The sequence below is a fragment of the Hylaeus volcanicus genome, chromosome 1 (assembly GCF_026283585.1).
Source record: "Hylaeus volcanicus isolate JK05 chromosome 1, UHH_iyHylVolc1.0_haploid, whole genome shotgun sequence".
Classification (NCBI taxonomy): Eukaryota; Metazoa; Arthropoda; class Insecta; order Hymenoptera; family Colletidae; genus Hylaeus; species Hylaeus volcanicus.
The window spans coordinates 5,749,391-5,769,525 of record NC_071976.1 but is presented as its reverse complement, the minus strand read 5'-3'; the positions used below and the strand labels follow the sequence as shown (position 1 = coordinate 5,769,525).

General features: G+C 39.3%; 3 protein-coding genes across 13 annotated transcripts in view; 1 reads left to right on the top strand and 2 right to left on the bottom strand.

The window, feature by feature from the left end:
- The window catches only part of LOC128879099 (cuticlin-4), a 142,402-nt gene extending 136,989 nt beyond the window's left edge, over nt 1-5,413 (bottom strand). Inside the window, exon 1 of the mRNA XM_054127987.1 lies at nt 2,966-5,413. Coding sequence (XP_053983962.1) covers nt 2,966-2,996 — 31 coding nt within the window. The 5' untranslated portion in view covers nt 2,997-5,413. The remainder of the gene's footprint in view (nt 1-2,965) is intronic.
- Nucleotides 5,414-9,079: 3,666 nt separating this feature from the next.
- Nucleotides 9,080-12,333, top strand: LOC128874339 (poly(A) RNA polymerase, mitochondrial). Of its 5 annotated transcripts, none has more exons than XM_054119023.1 (8): nt 9,080-9,394; nt 9,793-9,986; nt 10,514-10,759; nt 10,829-11,047; nt 11,126-11,337; nt 11,406-11,626; nt 11,699-11,851; nt 11,928-12,074. In XM_054119023.1, the coding sequence occupies exons 1-8, from the start codon at nt 9,265-9,267 to the stop codon at nt 11,939-11,941; spliced, it is 1,389 nt and encodes a 462-aa protein (XP_053974998.1). In that variant the 5' UTR covers nt 9,080-9,264; the 3' UTR covers nt 11,942-12,074. The 5 variants fall into 5 exon arrangements, with proteins under 5 accessions (XP_053974998.1, XP_053974990.1, XP_053974972.1 ...); XM_054119015.1 differs by having other exon boundaries at nt 11,925-12,074; XM_054118997.1 differs by having other exon boundaries at nt 11,699-12,333.
- A 581-nt stretch (nt 12,334-12,914) lies between these two features.
- Nucleotides 12,915-20,135, bottom strand: part of LOC128874308 (RING finger protein 207-like) — an 8,282-nt gene continuing 1,061 nt past the window's right edge. For 3 of the 7 annotated variants that reach the window (XM_054118959.1, XM_054118985.1, XM_054118976.1), the window contains 6 exons: nt 19,819-19,967; nt 18,936-19,720; nt 18,203-18,547; nt 17,838-18,123; nt 16,873-17,262; nt 12,915-15,930 (listed from right to left, as the gene is read on the bottom strand). In XM_054118959.1, the coding sequence (XP_053974934.1) occupies nt 15,350-15,930; nt 16,873-17,262; nt 17,838-18,123; nt 18,203-18,547; nt 18,936-19,720; nt 19,819-19,967 (2,536 nt within the window). In that variant the 3' untranslated portion in view covers nt 12,915-15,349. The remainder of the gene's footprint in view (nt 15,931-16,872; nt 17,263-17,837; nt 18,124-18,202; nt 18,548-18,935; nt 19,721-19,818; nt 19,968-20,135) is intronic. The other 4 variants (XR_008456626.1, XM_054118944.1, XM_054118967.1 and 1 more) reach the window with 4 other exon arrangements.

Here is a 20,135-nt window from a genome sequence, read left to right as displayed (position 1 = left end):
GGAATTAAAAAAAAAAAAAACATCGACATGTAGATAAAAATATTAACATCCTTTGTAAATTCAAAAAAATAATATTTGTTTCCTAAAGACGAAGTTTATACTATCATACAATATCGATACTTATATGAGCTGTAGCAGTTGGCGCCATATTGAATCTTGCGCCTGTTAAAAACGATTGAAAACCATGGAAACTACGATTAATCGTTTTTTATTCTCGATGGTCTTGATAATCAAATCAACAAGTTTCTTTGATCTTAAGAACAAATTGATCGTATAATATTATATTATCGGCGACGTTTGGACCGACATGGATAAGTTTCATTCTAATTATTCATTATTAAGATCTATTCTTTTGGCTGCTCGATCAATTTCTTACGAAGTTAGTTTATTTTCAATGTTATTTTCTTTAATTGTATTAATTGAAGCATTATCTTTCAAGAGATTGTTTTATATCAAAATAATTTAAGTTATTTTATTTCCTTTTGTCGAGAACGTTGAGAAGATGAACCAAATTAATCTTTCCAGTGTTTTCATATTATAATATACAAACAACCATATAGGACATTCGGTTACTCAATTTTGGAGTTAGACAACGAAAAGCGAAAATATGAACTGGCGCCATTAAACATTCTTCGCGAAATGGAGAACTCTGAGTAAGCATCGAAGGCGTGAATTTTTCCTTCGGTTGTTATTTTCTGATCGATTGGGCGGTAAATTCTCCAGGAACTTGTTCGCCAGGCGCCTTCAGCGTCCTTGAACGTCCGCCAACGTGGTCGTCGCAGTCTTTCTTAGGGAGAACCTATTGCACCATCTTGTCACCACAATTACACATGCAAAATCCAAAGAGACGTTTAACTGCCTTTCATTCTCCTAGCTATATTCTCGCTGATATTACATAGATCGATTACGACCGCGCCTCCGGAAATAAAAATGCGATTATTTAAAAATGAAAAACAATTATTTATACGTAAATAAGGGAACGAACTCTCGAAAAGAACAGACGGTTTAATGTACTCCAAAATAAAATCTTTAGAATTTAATTTCAAAGAAATGGAAGCAGGTCCAGACTTTACCTTCAATGCTAAGAAACTTAAAAATGTGTAAACAAAAATGCTGGTATTTAATCCTGCTGGTATGGAATCTTCTTGCATCTGGTAGGGCTTCGTTGCCTCTTAAAAGCTTAAAACGATATTTGACCTACTTCCATTTTTTACCACTTTTCAGTTTATCGCTTTATTCCGTTGTTAGCGACACCGGGCTCTAACGAAGCAAATCGAGAACCACTTATCGAATAAGATGTTAAAAATCGTATATTACGGGTCGAACAAGTAATCGATACGTTTTCAAAAAAATTACTTTGAAGTAACTAGGAACCGAAGAAGCTTCAACAGTTTTTTCCAACGTGATGCGCAATCGCGCGACACCGCGGTGGGACGAAACGGCTTTCGGCGATCAAAAATCGATTTTCGTGAATTCGAAAAATAAAAAAACAAGCAAAATGCTTACGATATTACTCCTAACTTTAATATACGATTCTAAAAAACGTTGCTGAGAAAGACGATATTCAAATGAATTATAATGTTTACTAGATTTGTATAGATAGTATTCAATGCATAAAGTAAGTCAAAATGTTAACAACTTTTTAAATAATAGGGTCTACTTGGAGGGAAGTACATTTAAGTAAAATTGTAACTTTACGCATGGTTATAAAAAATTGACCGCACTTGTCCGAGGTTTAATTGCTATCACAGGAAAGGGTGAACCATCGTCTATCAGATTCTGCGAAGATCAGGTGCCCCTAGGTGCCCCATTTCGAGAAAATGGCGATTGTACTAAGTGGGACTCGTGCGGAAAATAGTACAGTGGGTGTAGAAAGTATTCGTATACTGATAAATTTCCAAAAAAACTGTGTAAAATTGTAATTTATTAACTTATTTTTTATAAACAATGTCATTCTACATATTCTCGGAAATCTCTAGAACAGATAGATTACAAAAAAAAAATAGCTATTTATGTAAGTTGCGAAATTAACAAGAAAAAAACAACCGATAGAAATGTTGAAGCAATAAGTATTCGTATAGCTGTTTAAAAGTACTTTACTGGAAATTTGATGTTTTCTAATTCGCACAAAGCAATAAACTAATGTGTTTACGTTACAAACTCTACTGTAAATGGTTCGTCATAAAAATCGTACAAATACTTATTGCTTCTATACTTTTACCCAGTTTTCGCATTTTTTTGTTAACTTCACAAATTACATTAACTAGTAAATGTTGTTTGGACTATATCTATCTTAGAGACTTCCGAGAATATGTAAAATATCATTGATTACAAAAAAAGAAGTTAAGAAACTACAATTTCACACAAAAGTTATTTGGGAAATTCATCGGTATACGAATCACTACATGTATTGACGTTACTCTTAACTTTACTCATGATTATAAAAAATTGACCGCACTTGTCCGAGGTTTAATTGCTATCACTGGAATGTGTGAATCATCCTCTGTCAGATTCTGCAAAGATCAGGTGTCCCTTCGTGCCTCTTTTCGAAAAATTGGCGATTGTACTAAATAGGACTCGAACAGAAAATAGTATGTACATTTGTACGCTTACTTCTATGATTATTACGTACATCTTGTCATTTTTAAATTACTAAATACGTTTCTCTCGTAGTTAATAACATGTTTGAGACGAACTTTGGTTACATAACAATAAATATATCAAACAAGTGAAAGATATTGAACGCGTTACACTTTATACGTGAATATTTGGACACCCCGTAACTCGAATTGATTTATACTAATACAATTTAAGTATCATAGTATAGGGAACAAGTTCCTAAAATTTCGTTAAAATATTTTCAAGAGAACCAAAGTTACGGATTTTTGATCGCCGAGAGCCGTTTTGTCCCACTGTGGCGCCGACACGACCCAATGTGTGAATGGAGATCGTAAAAGCGTCTTACCTATCTCGATGGTCAGTGGTCCTAGATACATTTCCCAAATCGTCGAGCAACACCGCGACACGAGAAAGCCCTTTGTCGCAGCTCTTACGAAACGACGCCGGCGAGTGGAGCGTGAACGAAGCGGAGATAGAAGGAGAAAACAGTCTCGTAGACGATCAGGGGATCACTTTCCTACGGACACAGGACAGGTTTGTTGTTGGGATCACCAGCTCGATCTACCTCGTGGATCCCGGCTCGTTCATCATCAGCACTTCCGGTAGCACACCTGACTCGTCGAACAATGTCGAACACCCGTCCTCACCGTCCGTAAAGTCCGCTTCGCGCGCGTCGACATCCCCAAATCGCGGAGGATCTGCCACGAACGTGTTCGGACAGCGCCGCACGTTCCTCACCTTCGAACCCAAACAACTCTAGGATCGGTCATTCTGCAAACTGCTCGCTATAACCTCCAACGGGACCAGACTCTCGAGGATTCAACGTCCGTGCTGTCGAGAAGACTTTATCATCGCTGCTGAGAGCTCCTCCGAGCGCGCACGTTATCGATTATGTTATCAATGATTCGACTTGTTCTTTGTCGAAGACGCTCGTCTGTACGAATCTAAACGCTTCGGATGACCGGATATCGTTCACCTGCTAGATTAGAGGCAGTCGTGTACATGCACGAAGGATATCTGTTTCTTCGGTTGTCTATTACTCTATTCCTGCAGCAGTCGATTTCGCGGTGTCGATCGCGACGGTCATCGGTACACGTTTCCTTGCTCTCGCGGAATTTTGCTAAATTTTGTTGCCACTACACCGCACAGTTGCCGGCTGTTTGTCGCTCCGAAAAGAAGCAGTCGAGCATGGAGAGCGCCGCGGGAAAGAGATCGGTTGTAGTCGACGCGAGGCCCGAGACTGCACTGTTCTTCGTCCTGTCCTGTAGCCGTTGCTCTTGCTCGGTTGCTCCCCGTTTGCCGCTGCGTTCCTTTCGGGTGGTAGTGGTCTGTGTGACGTCAGATCGAGGACGACAGCACGGAGAATTTCCCCCTCCGTCGGCACGCACACCATGGACCAACCGCGTGTACGCGAACTCGACGCTTCGGACAGCTTCGGGCAGCCGAGAAAGAACCCGAATGCTAGACTTTCCTTCTCGCACGCTACAAACAACCAAATTTTACAGCAAACTCCATATACGATTTAGATCTTACGCCAAAATGAAAACGAGTTTTTCGTTTTTATAATACGATTGTTTGAGAGTAAGAGGAAATAGAAAATTTGTCGGTTTTTTGGTAAAAAGACGGGTAGCAAATGAAAAATCTCGAAATATCGCGGTAACGGAACCAATTGGGAGACATGCTCTCCAAGATCCAAAAGGTTTTATCCCAGTCGGTCAAGCCGTGTGGGCGTAGAAATTTAACATACATTAAAAAAAAAAAAAAAGGAAAAGAAAACGAGTTTCATAAACAATAGGAATTTTGCAATAAGAATAGTTATAAATAATAAGAAAAATCATTTTTGCAAAGTGATCACCTCGAAAACGAGTCCGGCAACAAAATGTAAAGGGTAACATCGATTTCATCGAATTCAGGCCGAACATACGTGAAATAGTCCAATTTTCGATAAAAAGTGCAATAAAGTGGTAAAAAATGGAAGTAGGTCAAATATCGTTTTAAGCTTTTAAGAGGCAACGAAGCCCTACCAGATGCAAGAAGATTCAATCCGATTGGTCAATTCGTCTCGGAATAAGAAGCAATACAAAATTTTTCGGTTTTTAGCCAAAAAAACCGGTAAAAAATGAGAAATCTCAAAATTTGTTGGTAATGGGACCAACGCGGAGACATGCTCTACAAGATGCAATAGGTTTCATCCCGATTGCTCGAGCCGTGTGGACATAATCGAGTAACAAAAAATAAATAAATAAAAAAATAAAAAAAAATACATGTCGAAATGAGTAACCTCCTCCTTTTCGAAGTCGGTTAATGAAGGGAGGTAAGAAGTAATGGTGGTTCCGGTTGTGTATAATTTTGAGACGAAGAAGAGTGACTGTTGAAGGGATGTCATCGTCTTCGAGCATGCGCAACACAGAGAGGAAACTTTTGAACAATGTGAATGCATTGTAAAGTATTTTTATTCGTTGCAACTCGAACCCATCGCTAGCAGCAGAAGTCTAAGGAAAAAGGGGTAGCAAGAATAAAGCGGGAGAAGGAAAACGGGCGCGAATGTTGCGAGGAAAAGGACAGTCATTGTTTACGTCATCGCCAATGTTAGATGCTGCGGCATGCTCCTTCCGAGGGATGTAAACTTTGCGATTATTGCGCTAGCCACTCAGCCCTTGGCTCGTAATAAATAATATTAAATGGAACAAAATGTACGTTCTTTTCGGCGTCGAGAGTACATCGATGAATTTTAATTTAATCAGTTTAGTTAACATTTTGTTCAATCGCGCATTTTTCGCGAACTATACAGGGTGTCCCAAAAGTCGGGGAAGAGCCGGAAATGGGGGGTAGCTGAGACGATTCTGAACAACAATTTCCTTTGCAAAAATGTCGGATGGGGCTTCGTTAAGGAGATATTAAGAGAAAACCCCGACCAATCAGAGCGCGCGTAGACCGTTGGAGCGACCGCGGTAGCGAAGGCTACGCGCTAGGTCGATGCTTCGATGCACGTCGAGTCACTTGTTCGCGTACAAGCGCGGCCGCCAGCGCGTAGCCTTCGCTACCACGGCCGCTCCAACGGTCTACGCGCGCTCTGATTGGTCGGGGTTTTCGCTTAATATCTCCTTAACGAAGCCCCATCCGATATTTTTGCAAAGAAAATTGTTGTTCAGAATCGTCTCAGCTACCCCCCATTTCCGGCTCCTCCCCGACTTTTGGGACACCCTGTATACAATAACATGGCTTACTGCTACTATCGACTTGTCGATAGTTTTCAGTCAATTATGCCCATCACTAGTGCAAGTCGATTTGTGCAAATAGCTTGAGCGTGTAAACGCACTATAAGGGAGAAGGACGAGGAAAGTGAAACAAAAACGAACCGGGCCATACCTGTTTAGAAAACTGAATCGAAATCATATGCACAAAAAAATATTAGAAAAAGTGATTTTTTTCCTTGGACTCTGTGAACCTTTCAATTAATGCGTTCTTTAGCCCTTCATAACTGCTCCCTTCTTGAGGATTTGTCTGGACATCTGCGACCATCCCCATCGCCTCTTCATCGAAATGTCTCACTATCGTACCGAATGGGAAATCTATTTTGAGAAATTTTATCAATTTCTTATTCACTTGCATTTGTTACAAACGGAATAGAAACTGACATTTTAATTGTTAGGATTACATAGATCATACACTGACATTACTATAGATGTGTTTATATAATATAATACTACTTGTATTTTTTAGCGAAAATTCAGAATAGAATTTCAAAATTACTAACACAAAAGGCACGAGGTAAGTAGTAGACTGCAGATCGTAATGCACTTTTTATTTCGGGGTAAATATGCAATTCTTGGGATCCTCTTTACATGAACTTAATACGGTTTTAAAAAATCTCATTGAATTGGCAACTAAAGGTCCTGAAAGAAAATTGTCTTAGCTTTCCAAAACACTCATGAAAAATGTTCTACGATCATGCGTTCGCAAGTTGTGGGCGGACAAAGTAAAAAGTTCCTTTTTTGCTTGGATAGCGAATAACCCGGTCAATAAAAATCATACAACAAAACCAAAAAAACCAAATTAAAGAGGAATGTTTGATCTATAAGAGCCTTTCATTGGGTTTATCTGAATAAATTTTGTTTAGCCTGTGCATACAGCCAAGCTAGACAAAAATTTCTGAAACTTCGTTTCTTGCGCTTCATCTTGATAAAACAGTATTATAATCAACGACGAAAAGAAATGAGTCCTTGATTAAAAAACTAGAAACTTCAAGCTTCAAAATCCGCTTTTTAAATATGTTTTGCGATCATTTTTCGCAGAGATACAGCCATTCGAAAATGACAAAAATTTGCATATATGCTTGGAATCGACATATGACATATAGCTATCATTCGTGAAAATTCACCGACTCGCCATCTAGCGGCCAAACACCCGAAGCTCGAATGCGTGTGACGCATGTTGAATAAACTCCGGACCAGTAGCAACATTGAACGGCCATTAGCGATACGATTCTGATTGTTATTAATTAATAATCAATGATTCTTCTATAAGATAACTAATGCAAAATTGTTTATAGGCATTGACAGGTACCCTTTGTGTGCGTGCGAGAAAGAACGAAACATGTGCGACAAGGATAGCGAGTCTTTATTGGCGCCATCTACTAACAGGACGTTCAAGCTTATCGTGAAATAGTCCACCATTTCGTCGCTAGATGGCGCCAACTTTTTACTATACGTTTACATGTAAATTAATTTATTAATTTATTCTATAGAGCAAAGAATTTTAATGAGAACGCTCATAAAGCATTTAAAAATTGACCTGTAATAGGATTTTTCGATTTTTAATGTTTTTTTGTTTGTTTAAACAACTGGCACCATCTAGCGGCGAAATTATGAAACTATTTCACGACAAGTTTGAACGTTCTGTTAGTAGATGGCGCCACCAAACAGTCGCTATCCTTGTTGCACATGTTTCGTTCTCTCTCGCTCTCACACACTGGATACCAGTCAGTCGTAAAAATCATTTATTATTACTTAATAATAATCAGAATCGTATCGAAAGTGGTCCTTGAATGTTGCTTCAGGTCCAGACTTCATTCAGTACATGTCAAAGTACTTCAATTGTTTACGGATTGTTAACAAACAATCGATTAATGCGAGGTGTCAACGATCCGTGCCGAGTCGAGTTCATCTTACCTAGCACTCATTGATTATTTATTACTTAATAACAATGAAAATCGAATCGCTAATGGTCCTTGAATGTGCTAGTGATCTATACTTGCAACATAATTCCAAAAGTGCATGAATCATCATTGGAAAGTCAGAAAATTATTGTGGAGTGTCGCTATCCTTGTCTTTCATGTAGTTTTCTCTCTGTTTCCATCACCCTCGCTCTATCCTTGTCTTTTATGTTCCTTTCTCCCTCTTTCGCACACTGTCGCTATCCTTGTCTTTCATGTACCTTTCTCCGTTTCCATCACCCTCGCTCTATCCTTGTTTACATATTCCTTTCTCTTCCTTATACACGCACTCGAGCTTCGGGTGGTTGGCCGCTAGATGGCTAGTCGGTCAATTCATTTGTGGGGATTGGTTTACGATTTTGCAGTACTCAGGATAACTCTCTTTTCCTTACTTCCTACTCTCTACAAAGGTTCACAAAGCTCTGGGCTTCCCGGCAAAACCCGCGCAGGGCGTACTCCCCTCTCACAATACCGAAAGGAAAGCGGAGACGTGTGGATAGAGCCTTAAGGCGCGTCCCCACAATTAATTAGTATGTTTATTACAGTGCATGGGGTGCTCTATGTTCACTGTCTAACAAAAATACATAGATTTGACCATTTCTGTACCTTATCCTCTATGATATTTTTCATTTTATACTTAGCTACCTAGGAATTCTACAGGTGTCCCAAAAATGTTGTAACACCTTGAAATGGGTGGTTCTGGAGGTGATTTGAAACAACTTTTTCCTTAGCGAAAATGTTGTCCGAGGCTTCGTTGTGTCGACAACAATAATAAGCAATATAAAATATAGACTCGTGGGTTTACATTCTTTGTAAAGACTTAGAGGTAACTTATCCTATAGGAAGGTTAGGACGTTCTTTTCTATCGCACGTTTATTACATGTAGTCCTATCTTCTTTAAAATTGAGGGGGGACGGATATCTGTCTTTCACAATTCAACTTCTGTACCTATGAATCTTAGAAAAAATAGAGTTCAGGTACGTTTTGCAGTCATGTAATGTGACTAATTACTTGCCAGTGGTACTAAACACTAAAAGTTCAGCGATTGACTGCTTACCATGCTTACTAGGGAGCGGTCGCTATGCTTGGGAGCGATAAATTTGTAAGCTGATCTTCTCACAAAGCGGCTTAGTGAGCGGTGGTCTTTTTAGATGCACCCAGTGGTATCCCAGTGGATATACAGGTACCGTGAGGTACCGTAGACAAAGTACTCATTTGTATTGGTTTCCTGGTTTCTACTAGAACCAGAACACAAAATACGTCGTCTGCGCTTATTAGCGCAGAATGCTTAGTCTGCTCTAGTAGCGCGGAATACAGCGAAATTCCTTGTAGTACAAGTAGAGATCTATATATTGTAAATTACCAGTGAAATTTCCGTATTACTTACCACGTGTTTCATGTAAGAGCTGGTAAAAGCCGAAAGTTTAAAAATGGCGCTCGTTCTTCGTGTCAGTACAAACTATTGTCCTTTGTTAAGTACTCTTTATTGCAAGTTTACAGTAAACATTACGAGATTTAAATCGAACAAGCTTTCATCCTATCACTTGAAAAATAATAATGGTATGCATCGAGATAATTGTATTAGTGGCAATATAACCTCAATCGCGGTATCTCAACTTATGTTCATTATTATTCTTGTTTGTTTTGATTTCTTTTGTACATTATCGTAACATAACATAAACGAACACTTATTTATTGTTACCTTTCATTATTTTCTCGTATTTTCTTTTTTGTTTCGTTTAATTCAGTTATTGTTATAAAAACTAACCAATACTTTTTGAAACATTTCTATAAATATCATACAATATTATCGGTAATTGTTGTGTTAATAAATTCTTAAAAAATAGTACGTGAAATGTAAACATCTGATATTGATACATTATAGGTTATATTACCTTGTAATTAGAATAAATGTTTCATTTTTATTCAGAGTATAACATGTGCAGTGCATTTTATAGATACAATATTAATAAGGAAAGAATACGCTAATATAAGGACATGTAATGAGACAATTGCTTTTAGACAAACACAAGCACATAAAAGTATTCTAGTGCAATTAAAGTCGATCGATGATGTCAGTCACCTCAAGAATTATTGTAAAGAATTTGGAAACATTTCAAGTATATATCATTATTCCACATTAGCAGATGATGTACGTATATGCTTGTACAAAGTTTATTTCAGAATTATATGGTATATAGTAGTGCAGCTGTATTTGTGGAATCATTATACAATGGTACACATACTTTTAATCACCCGTAGTATATAGTAAGATAGACAAAAGTTTGTCTGATTTCTATTGTTCTCTTGTCCATTGTTACTGTACACAATATTGTATAATAAAAATACTGTATTTTTCATTGCTCTAACATCTCTTTTGATGATTCTCAACATCTGAATCTTTTACTTTTTTGTTACATACACAAGAGTTAGAGAGAAAGCATAATGTATTTTGTTATTACTTTATTCATTGTTGATAACGTCTTATTGTACATAGTTTATATCCTTATGTATTACTCACATATCGGTTTATATGGCACATTTGGTATTATCCATGGTATGGTATTTGAACATATTTCCTGCAAATACAGCAATACTACTATACAAACTGTGTAACTATTAATGATTTTATCTATTACATTATTATTTACTATATTATAATATAATATTACTTTTTAGCCAAATTTTGTGTTAATAGAATTTGAATCGGTTTGTTCCGTAGAAGAGATAAAACGTACATCTGAATGTAGAAACTCTTCTGAACATATTTATATGGATACAAGAGTATTGTGGTTTCAACGTAAAAGAAATAAAAATTCACAAAGTCATTTGTCTATGCTTCAAGAATCCAGTGGATTTCCATTGCATAGCATGAGTATTCCCACCACCAAAATGATACAGAAAAGACTACATCCGATAAGAAACGTAACATATTAACGTATCAAATGTATTAGTACATTTAATAAACAGTAGTACAATTTTTGAATGTTTTAGGTGTCAGAACAAATGGTTGAACTTTACAATATATTAAGGTTTACAGACATTGACGTAAGATTGAGGTTTTATACTGCCGATCAGTTACAATCTTGCATTTCCAAATTATTTCCAACCATTTCAATCATACCATTTGGATCTAGCATAAGTGGTTTTGGACACACAGGCTGCGATCTCGACTTGGTGTGTAGAAATATACACAAAAATGCACGTATAAACGTAAGTGTAAACCATAATATATTTATTAGTTTTTTAATAATTTCATAAAAACTGATTTTTAGCAACTATGATTTTCAGGATTCTTTGAACAAATTAGTATTTCACGCAAAATATTACTCTATGAACGAGAAATCACATCAACAGAAACTCTTATCGATAGTAGCTGACATAATTCAGAATTTTATTCCTGGTATTTATAATATAGAAAGAATTCTTGGAGCTCGTGTTCCCATAATTAAGTTTGTAAATAAGTATACAACTATGCGATGTGATCTTAGTAACACCAATATGTACGTATCGCATACATTGTCGTCCCTTTGAATCGTTAATTGCTTTTAAACTACTACTAATTCTGTAGTGTTGCATCACACATGACTGAAGTGTTATTTTACTATGGAGAAATGGATTGGCGTGTTAAGCCACTTGTTTGTACTATCCGTAAATGGGCAAGATCTGTTAGAATAACAAACGAAATACCGGGTGTCTGGTTAACAAACTTCTCTCTTACTCTTTTGGTAATATTTTATTTGCAGTATAAAAACGTATTGCCTACTATAAATAAACTAGTAGCAAGTGTAGGTAAGTACATAGGCAAAAGTAATTCTTTGTATTTTAGTTATATCAAATCAGAGTCCGTATTGTTCTTTTTAGGAAATCAAAAATTTAAAGTGATACACCCACAAAATTTAGATTTAAACAGAAATAAGACTACAGAAGCAGAATCTTTGTATTCTCTTTTGTATGGTTTTTTCGAATTTTACGTCACCTTCCAATTTTCTACTCACGGAATGTGCCTCCGAGAAGGTAGATATAAATTGAAAGCGGATAATTCGGCTGTTTATATTTTCAATCCATTCGAACCATCATTAAATGTTAGTAGAAACGTTAATATGAATGAACTGCATCATATGATTAAAGAATTTCGAACTGCATTGCTTCGATTGGAAAATGAGGAGAATGGACTCGAGGATTTATTTAATTTGCCCAAAGCGAGTGTTCTTAAAAGTGTTATTCAGAATATCGATGTTAAACGAGATAGCAGTAAAACCAATACAGAAAAGCAGTTTGAATCTACCAACGAGGAATTGTTGACAAATGAAACCAACATAGGTGATGCTAATAAATTGAAAGGCATAATAAAATAATAATAAATACCAACAGTGTATTATTGTAGTATAGTTTGTACAAATGACTTTTTCTCTCATTTTCTACGATTTGTCTGACATGTAAAAACAAACAATTTTCTTCCTTATACATTTCATATAAAGTAAATTTTGTCTTGCAATGATCATTGTATTTTCTTATTCTTGAAAAAAGAAAAAAAAACGAATAGAAAATATACGTTAAAATATTGAGATTATAAGATGTTTAAAAGAATGTACTTTTATATTACAAAGTATAAGGATAGGAGTCAATTTTATACACTATCTCACTGTGCCAGTTCGACAAACTTTCTTGATATGTATTAACTTTATTTTATAATTCAAAGGATTTTATCTTTTGGTATTTCTTGATGAATTTTAATATTATACAACAACAAAAATATGTGAAATAAACAGGTAACAATGAAAGAAAAGCACAAAATAATTAAATTATTTCTGTTTATATAATATACATACGTACAATAGAACTCCATTCATCCGAATTAGTCGAGGGATGACCCAATTCAGATAATTGGCTAGTTCGTATCATTGGAGTTAACGCATTCGCATAATACGAGTTCAAATAATAAGAGCTCACCAATGTGTTTAGATAACCAGGTCCAATGACGTTAGTTCGGATAAATGGAGTTTTACTGTATATATTTCGTAGAATTATTTTACAGTCCATTGTCTTGACGAAGAAAGAATGAAAAAGCAACAAACAGTAGCCTTGTAACATGTATATTTCTCTATTATCAGCAACTTGACAGTTCTCATACATATTTAATAGTGTACATTTGCTATAATTGTAACGTCCTTACGATCCATACAAAGATCATGATCCATTAGTCGTTTAAATGAACGGTAGCAATCGCGTTTAATTTTCACGAGGAACCTTCACATTTCTTGGCAAAAATCGTGTCTATATTCCGCGATGCAAGTAGGTACATACATATAACGTTAGACGAACATGCAATCGTTGGAATATCGCGGACGATGGATCCCCGTGCGATTGGCGATTATGAGTACGTTTTTAATTAGGCTATTTTTTCTCGTGAGAGAGTACCATTGTTTAAATTCGTAGTATATACTGTAGCTGGCAGTGTTTAAGTTCGCTAACTAACATTCTCTCTTTCTCTCTCTCCCTTTCTCTCTGAGTTATTCGTTCGACGTCAAGTATACGCGATGTGTAAATTATATATCTCGAAGATGTTACTATGTATAAATCGTAATTATAACGAATCAATTCGTTTGTCCGATTTTTATCTTTCTCGAAGTTCTTTTCACGCAGACGCGCGGTTTGAGCAGCATTGGAAACTTGTTTCCATTCGTTTATTTTACACAATAATCAGATCCATGACTCTGTGTTTACGCATGCACAGTTTATTGACGATTACGTGTTCGATACTAACCTAATTCGAGTCTAAGTGCATAAACGGTCACTCAAGGGTCGACAACGAGAGAAGGAGAGTACCGGGCAATAAATAAGTACTCGCTTTTCTCATCGTCTCGTATGTATTAATTTCCTATTGGCAGCGATATATTGCGATCTTCGGCGTTTCAAGTGCAATAAAAAAGCTATTTAATAAAAAATGGAGAAGCGTTCTACGCTGAAAGCGGACGCCTGACCTGAAACGGCTCCGGGCAGACACAAAACAGGGGAGTAGAAACCTCCAAGAATGAGTTTGTAAGACGACATGAATAGCTAAAAATTTGGTCCAGAACCAAGTAACAGAAATCCGAGAAACGGTGTTACAGTCTTCGTGAAATTAATGTTAAAAGGTGCCTTCTCAGCGGCAGCTGAGATGATGAATGACTAAATTCACGTTCGTTTGATACGTGTATATTACGCGAAATGCCCTTTGGATCATCGTATCGTATAAATAAAATCTCTCTAATAAAATACTCAAAATGTTCAAAAAGAATCCAACTAAGATTCCGCTACTAATAACAATATACTACTGATCGAAAGATATAATCCCTCGATAATACTTTCCTGTATGTATGCTAGGCATTTTGAGGATTTTCAACTCCTTCCCGGACAGCCAAACGCAGCTTGGCCTAAATCTCTTGTAAACGCTGTGTAAATTGCACCATCGCGTAACAACTTTGTACCCGCAAGTTCAATATCATTGCTAACTTACTCGTAAGCATTAATGACTCAATAAAAAGAAAAACTGAACGCGTTGAAGAAACTTTCTTTGAACTTTCAACGCAATTCTGCTTCAAACGAAAATTTAGTTCTTGATCTTTTAGTAGCGTAGGCGATGCAATCGATGATCCAACCGAGGGAAAACGTCTTCGGGAGATATCTGGCCTGTTGAATATTTAGGTTAGACAATTCTGTGGAAAGGCGTATCACTCTTCGTCAGGATTCTCGAGCAACCGTGAGTTTATTTTGTTGTTTCGATGGCGATGACGATGACAATATTCCAATTCGTAATCCGATAGAAATTAAGGTGTTGGAACGATGTTTGACGACTACCTGGGCTGGACATCTTTGAAGAAATTTCTTTAAATCATCACCGAGCCTCTAGTTAAAGAAGGAGTGAACGTAGTTAGTCTTGTTGTTTTGATGACGTTGCAATTTGTGATCTAATAAAGGCGAAAAGCGTTGAAAAAACACCTGGTGAATCGAAAAAGTGTGAGTTGGGTGGTATTCCAGCGAAGACGGCGGTATTGTCATCGGTGACCAAAACAGAGCTAAAACGCGTCGAAGAGATACCCGATGAATAGTTTGAGCTGGACATCTCCGAAGAAGATTTGCGAACCTTTACCGTGGCTCTGCTTAAAGCAAAAGTATGTTTAGTTACTCTTGCTGTTTTGGCGAAGGTGACAATATTACAATGGTCGATCCAACAGAAAGAAAACGCGTTGGAGACGCTTGCTTTTCCATCTGTTGATTAACAAAGTTACACATTTTTGGACGAAGCTTTTGGAATTTTTCAAACGGTTCAGCAGTGCTCTACATTGAGTAAAAGCAAACTTAATTCGTGTTCCTATGACAGTAACATTGCCATAGATGACTGGAATGAAATGAAACGCGGTGGGGAGACAACTGGTCTTCTGCGTGTTGATTATCCGGTCTGGACACCTCTGCGGAAAAACTCTGTGAACTTTTGCCGCGGCGCTACCTGATTTATCTCGAGCAAGACCAACTTTAATTTGTCTTGCTCTTCCGGTGATGACGGTGTTGGTGCATATGATGATGGCGTAGATGCGACCTGGTCTCCTGTACTGCTGCCACCAAGGTGCGTACCGCTTCCTCGTGTCCCTCGAAGCTGTCTGCTTTCTTCAGCTGGCCAAGTGACGAGGCAGCTCCTTCGCTGGCCGCAGAACTGCCGCGTTTGCTCTTCAGTCGCGGAAACGTTTCCCAGGAACGCTGCTTCTGCACCAGAGACGACGACTTCGGTGTAGGTCCGATCACAACAACCAGAGTTTTCCTGGGATCCTGCGCGGATTGACCTACCGTCCCATCGACGATGCTCGAACGTCTGCTACCGGAACCAGTAGTACTCAGGCTGTCGCAGCTGGCTCGTCGACGCCTCCTCACCTCCGTCGAGGCTTTCTCGTCCGCGTAGAACACGTCCTCTGAATCGCTGGCAGGATACACTTTCACACCCTTGCTGGCAGGGATCGGTTGCTCGTCGGGAACGGCGTGCACTTGAGCCTGCACGCGCTTCTTGGCTTCTCCCATGCTCGAGGCCTCCGATATTCGTTGATACTCCCCTTCCTCACCTGCTAAAAGCACGCGAGTCGCTTAAGAGGACACAGCCTGTTGTGGTTCATAGAGACTACGTTACTGCATGCAATTTATTGTAGGGTCTCTTAAGTTTTTGTTTCAGGCATAATCTACGCTATTCGAAGAGATCGGTTTCGGTAGAAATAACCAAATGTAACTTCCAGCTGAAAACTATTACGGTACAAAGTGTATATTGCGGTTCAATGTATCTCGTGAGCTTTCAACAATCTGATCTTTGCGTATAGATCACTGGAGGGAGAGCTAAAATTCCAACCCAATAGGCGAGAATACACAGAAGCACGTCCAATGGACAATTCAATCGGGCCACGAGCACAGTTTCTAATTTATTCCCTGTGCAAGGTGTTTGATCGTTTCGTACCACGTAGAGAGGCATTCAATGGGTTTGTAGAAGAGACAATCGAGAACGCTGGTTTTAATTGAATCGCGCCTCGTGGACACGTGGATTTAATTGTGATTCTAATGACGTTCGATGAAAGGGATACTTGAACGATGCCGCTGCAGTGGAACAAAAGCAACGCCTCGTTACATTCGCGACAAATTATCGAAGTATCCCGTTACATTCATTGGAGAAAATCGATACAATGCTTTAAACGCCGATACACGCTATGCCTATCAGTGTTACGCCTATTTTATCAGTTTAATTAACCAGTTGTCGAATAATTCTTAATTTCCACGGAAACGAACAAACAAATTGCACGCGAAGTAGTCCTGAATTGGGCGCGATACGAAGTATAATAATTCTCGTGTGCATTCATCAGGATTTTATTTACATCGATTTATAATGCTATCTACATAATCCACTGGAAGTCAGCGCATCATCGGCAAATCTGAGGTCCGTCTCGTGATTCGTTCCAGGCATACCTGTCCTTGCTATTAACGTTATTTACTCGTGCACGCGATCCTCACGGATTTGATCTTACCAGTCATGTGTGACTGTGGTTGCTGGGCGTCTGTGCATCTTTCCGGCTGATCGAGTCCCTCGACGGATGTGTCGCCGCTGCCACCCTTCAGAGACCGGTACAGAGAACGTACTTTGCTAGCCGACGAGTGCCCCGGTGGTGTTTTCGGTTTCGAGCCGTCAGGAGATTTCCTGGATCGTCGACTCTGACTGCGATCGCGACTTTCCTCTCTGCCAGGTGACTTCTTACGATCCTCTTTAGTCCTGGCTCTCTCTATCAGTTGGCTGAGAACTCCCCTCTTCGAGTCGGTAGATTTGGCCGTACCATACACGACGATATTTCCACTCGAATCCAAAACGGCTTCAACACTACCGGAAGGTGTGCGACAACGCGTTGGCACCTCCTTCGTTTCTGTGGAAAAAATTCACCTGTGATCTCGTGATTTATGGACATACCAACCAACTTGTGGCTATATCGAAGTAGTCCCATGTCAGAGCCTGAACGCTAAACGTGGAGGCGAATGGCTACGTTGTCGCTTAGCATGGGTAAAAGTAAAAAATGCAGGCGCATAAATGAACGAGGGACAGAGACAAGGCTCTGAATTTACCATCTTTCATTGACCGCAGAATCATCCTTTGTCATCGTTATTCTTCAACCTGGAGAACGGATATCTTTCGCGGTGGACGTGACATTCTGCAGAATAAAGCATTGGAACCACTGGCGAGCAAGTGACCGACAGAATAAGAGTAAGAAGACGAAAGTATCGAACAATGTCTACCAGTTCAGACACAATTAAATGTAAATGTATCCTGTTAACGTTCGTCGTCGAAAGAATATCTATTATGACAATTCCTGTAAAACCTCTAGTTTCTTAAATCTTTGCTCAATTGCGTGACAAAATGTAACTGTTAAAGCATCCTTAGCGTTCAGTGCTCAGACTCTGGTGAGAGAGTTTTACGACAGTTTACGACCTGTAAATAATTTACCTTTCATATAAAGCGCGTTATCGGCGCTGGTGGCAGTGCTACGCGGATGTCGATGATCCTTCGTGGGCGCTTGGGTCTGCGGTTGCTGCGGTGGTTCCTGCATTTGCAAACGAGCTAAGTGATCCAGCAATACTTGTAAATCCTGATTGCCTGCCGCGTCGGAAGCTGCCATGTTCACTTCACCGGCGGTAACCCCGGTTGAAAAGGATTTTACGAATGGTTCCAACTGCTGAGCGAGATTCTGCAGTTGTTTCACTTGACTCCTTAGCGACAAAATGTCGTTCATCTACATGGAAATCGGAATTATTTACCATATTATCATGAGAATGAAGACAACGTTTGGGAAATCACGAGTACGAAAGTACCTGAGAATGGAAAATATCTTTCTCTATGTGAATTCTACACAACTGCTCGTCCCACAAGGCGTCGAAGACATTTCTAAGCCGTTCCAATTCCATCTGATGATGCTCCAACTGCCGCTCCAGAAACCGACAATCTTTGGCTACTATCTCGTAACGCATTCCCAATGGAGGAGTGTTCGCTCTTCGCAACACAGCCACGTCGCGATGAAGTTCCCCCAAACGTTCCTTCACCACGAGCAGCTGTTGATTCAATTCCTTTAGTTGAGTATCAAATGTCCGGCAGTGATTGGAGAATGGTCCGCAATCGGTTCCGCTTTTCGTCGGGGCCCTCTGAGTAGTTTTGCTGCTCTGCTTGGAAAAAGGAAAAGTATCTCGAATAATTGGTGATCATCGTTATTGGAGTTGTTGCGTTATACGGGTCCGAATAGGCTGTCTGAGACCTGATACTGACTACCACATCCGGCTAAGAAACTAGTGAGAAACAAAAGTTCTCGGTCTGGCGAGTGGCCAGTTGCGCTACGAGAATATAATCACTGTCTAATTCGACTACTATACTACCACCATACGATTAAGTACAAGCCACATCATATATCGAGAATAAAATCCTGTCAACAAAAATACTTACACAGAAGTGTGCGCGAGAAATGCAGTGAAAAAGAAACTTGTAATATGAACGTAAAGATTGAAAAGTTTATAATCGAGAAAGCTTGGCCAGGCCAAATGTATAGGTAGCTACCTGAATCACGGATGGATCCTGTTGACCTGTTGCGTGAGTCTGGTCGTACAGCGACTCTTTCGGGGTTTGCGTCTGACCTACATACGGTTGCAGAGACCTAGCGAACTCGTTCCTGAAGTTGGTCTTGAGGTGAGCGGTCATTAACGGCGGTCTCGACGGATGTCCTAACTGAGCGACGCGACTCAACCGCTCCAGCATCGGATGGGCCAGCTCGAGAAATTGATATTTCGTCGCGCCGCTGGTGAAGGCGGTGCACAACATCAAATGCATCTGTAGTACGGGAAGTGCACTACCTAGGGAAAGCAACTGGCCACGGACCATCCTCTCCTTAGTTTCGAATTGCCGTTGAAGGTCCGTCAAAACGTTGGCATGAGTTTTTGTTATCGCTTCCTGCATCCCTTGGCAGAATGAATTCAGTGCCCTTTTCTCCGAGTCCAGACTGTGTCGTAGCTCGTCCAATTGTGATTTCAGAGCCAATACTCCGTCCCGCACCCCGGCCTGCAGCTCGCAAATCGAATTAACCGCACGCTCCATTTTTTTGGACGCCTGTTGCCAGGCACTCTCGATGTCCACGCAATGGAGCCTAGCCTCCGCCGGAGTGTCGCGAAAACAAGTAGCACAGAGCATGCACTTGGCGCTCTGGCTGTACATTATGTATTGTTCTCCATGGGTTGAGCAACGACGTTGAGTATCCTTGGCACATTTGCTCATATGCACCACATCATGCGTAGAAAACATCTTTGCGCTGTGAGTGTGCTCTCTGCAGTGTGTACATAGTGCTTGTCCTGCGTCCAAAGATTTCATAGGAAGTCAATAGTTTTCAATATACTTATTTGAAATGGATGTAATTCTGTAGTTATAGTTAAGGAGCTTCGATACGTACCACATGTTGTACAAAAGAACATGGTAGACTTGTCACGCTTGTCACAGTTGGCACATGGTGGATTCTCAGAGTTGGCCAACTCGACTAGTTGACGTATCAGCTGATCGGGTGGTGGTAGTTGCGTCCCATCTTTCAGCTGCGTCTGTTGCCTATGCACAGTAATATATTTCAGATTTATGGAAGTCGAAGCAAATTAAGAGGCATTTGAGGTTGAATAGATCAAATAGAATGTTTTTAAGATGCTGTGAAAGGGTAATCAATGAATTGTAAAAGTTTGATAGAAGCAGTACGTAAAATCAAAAGTACACAGTAAAAAT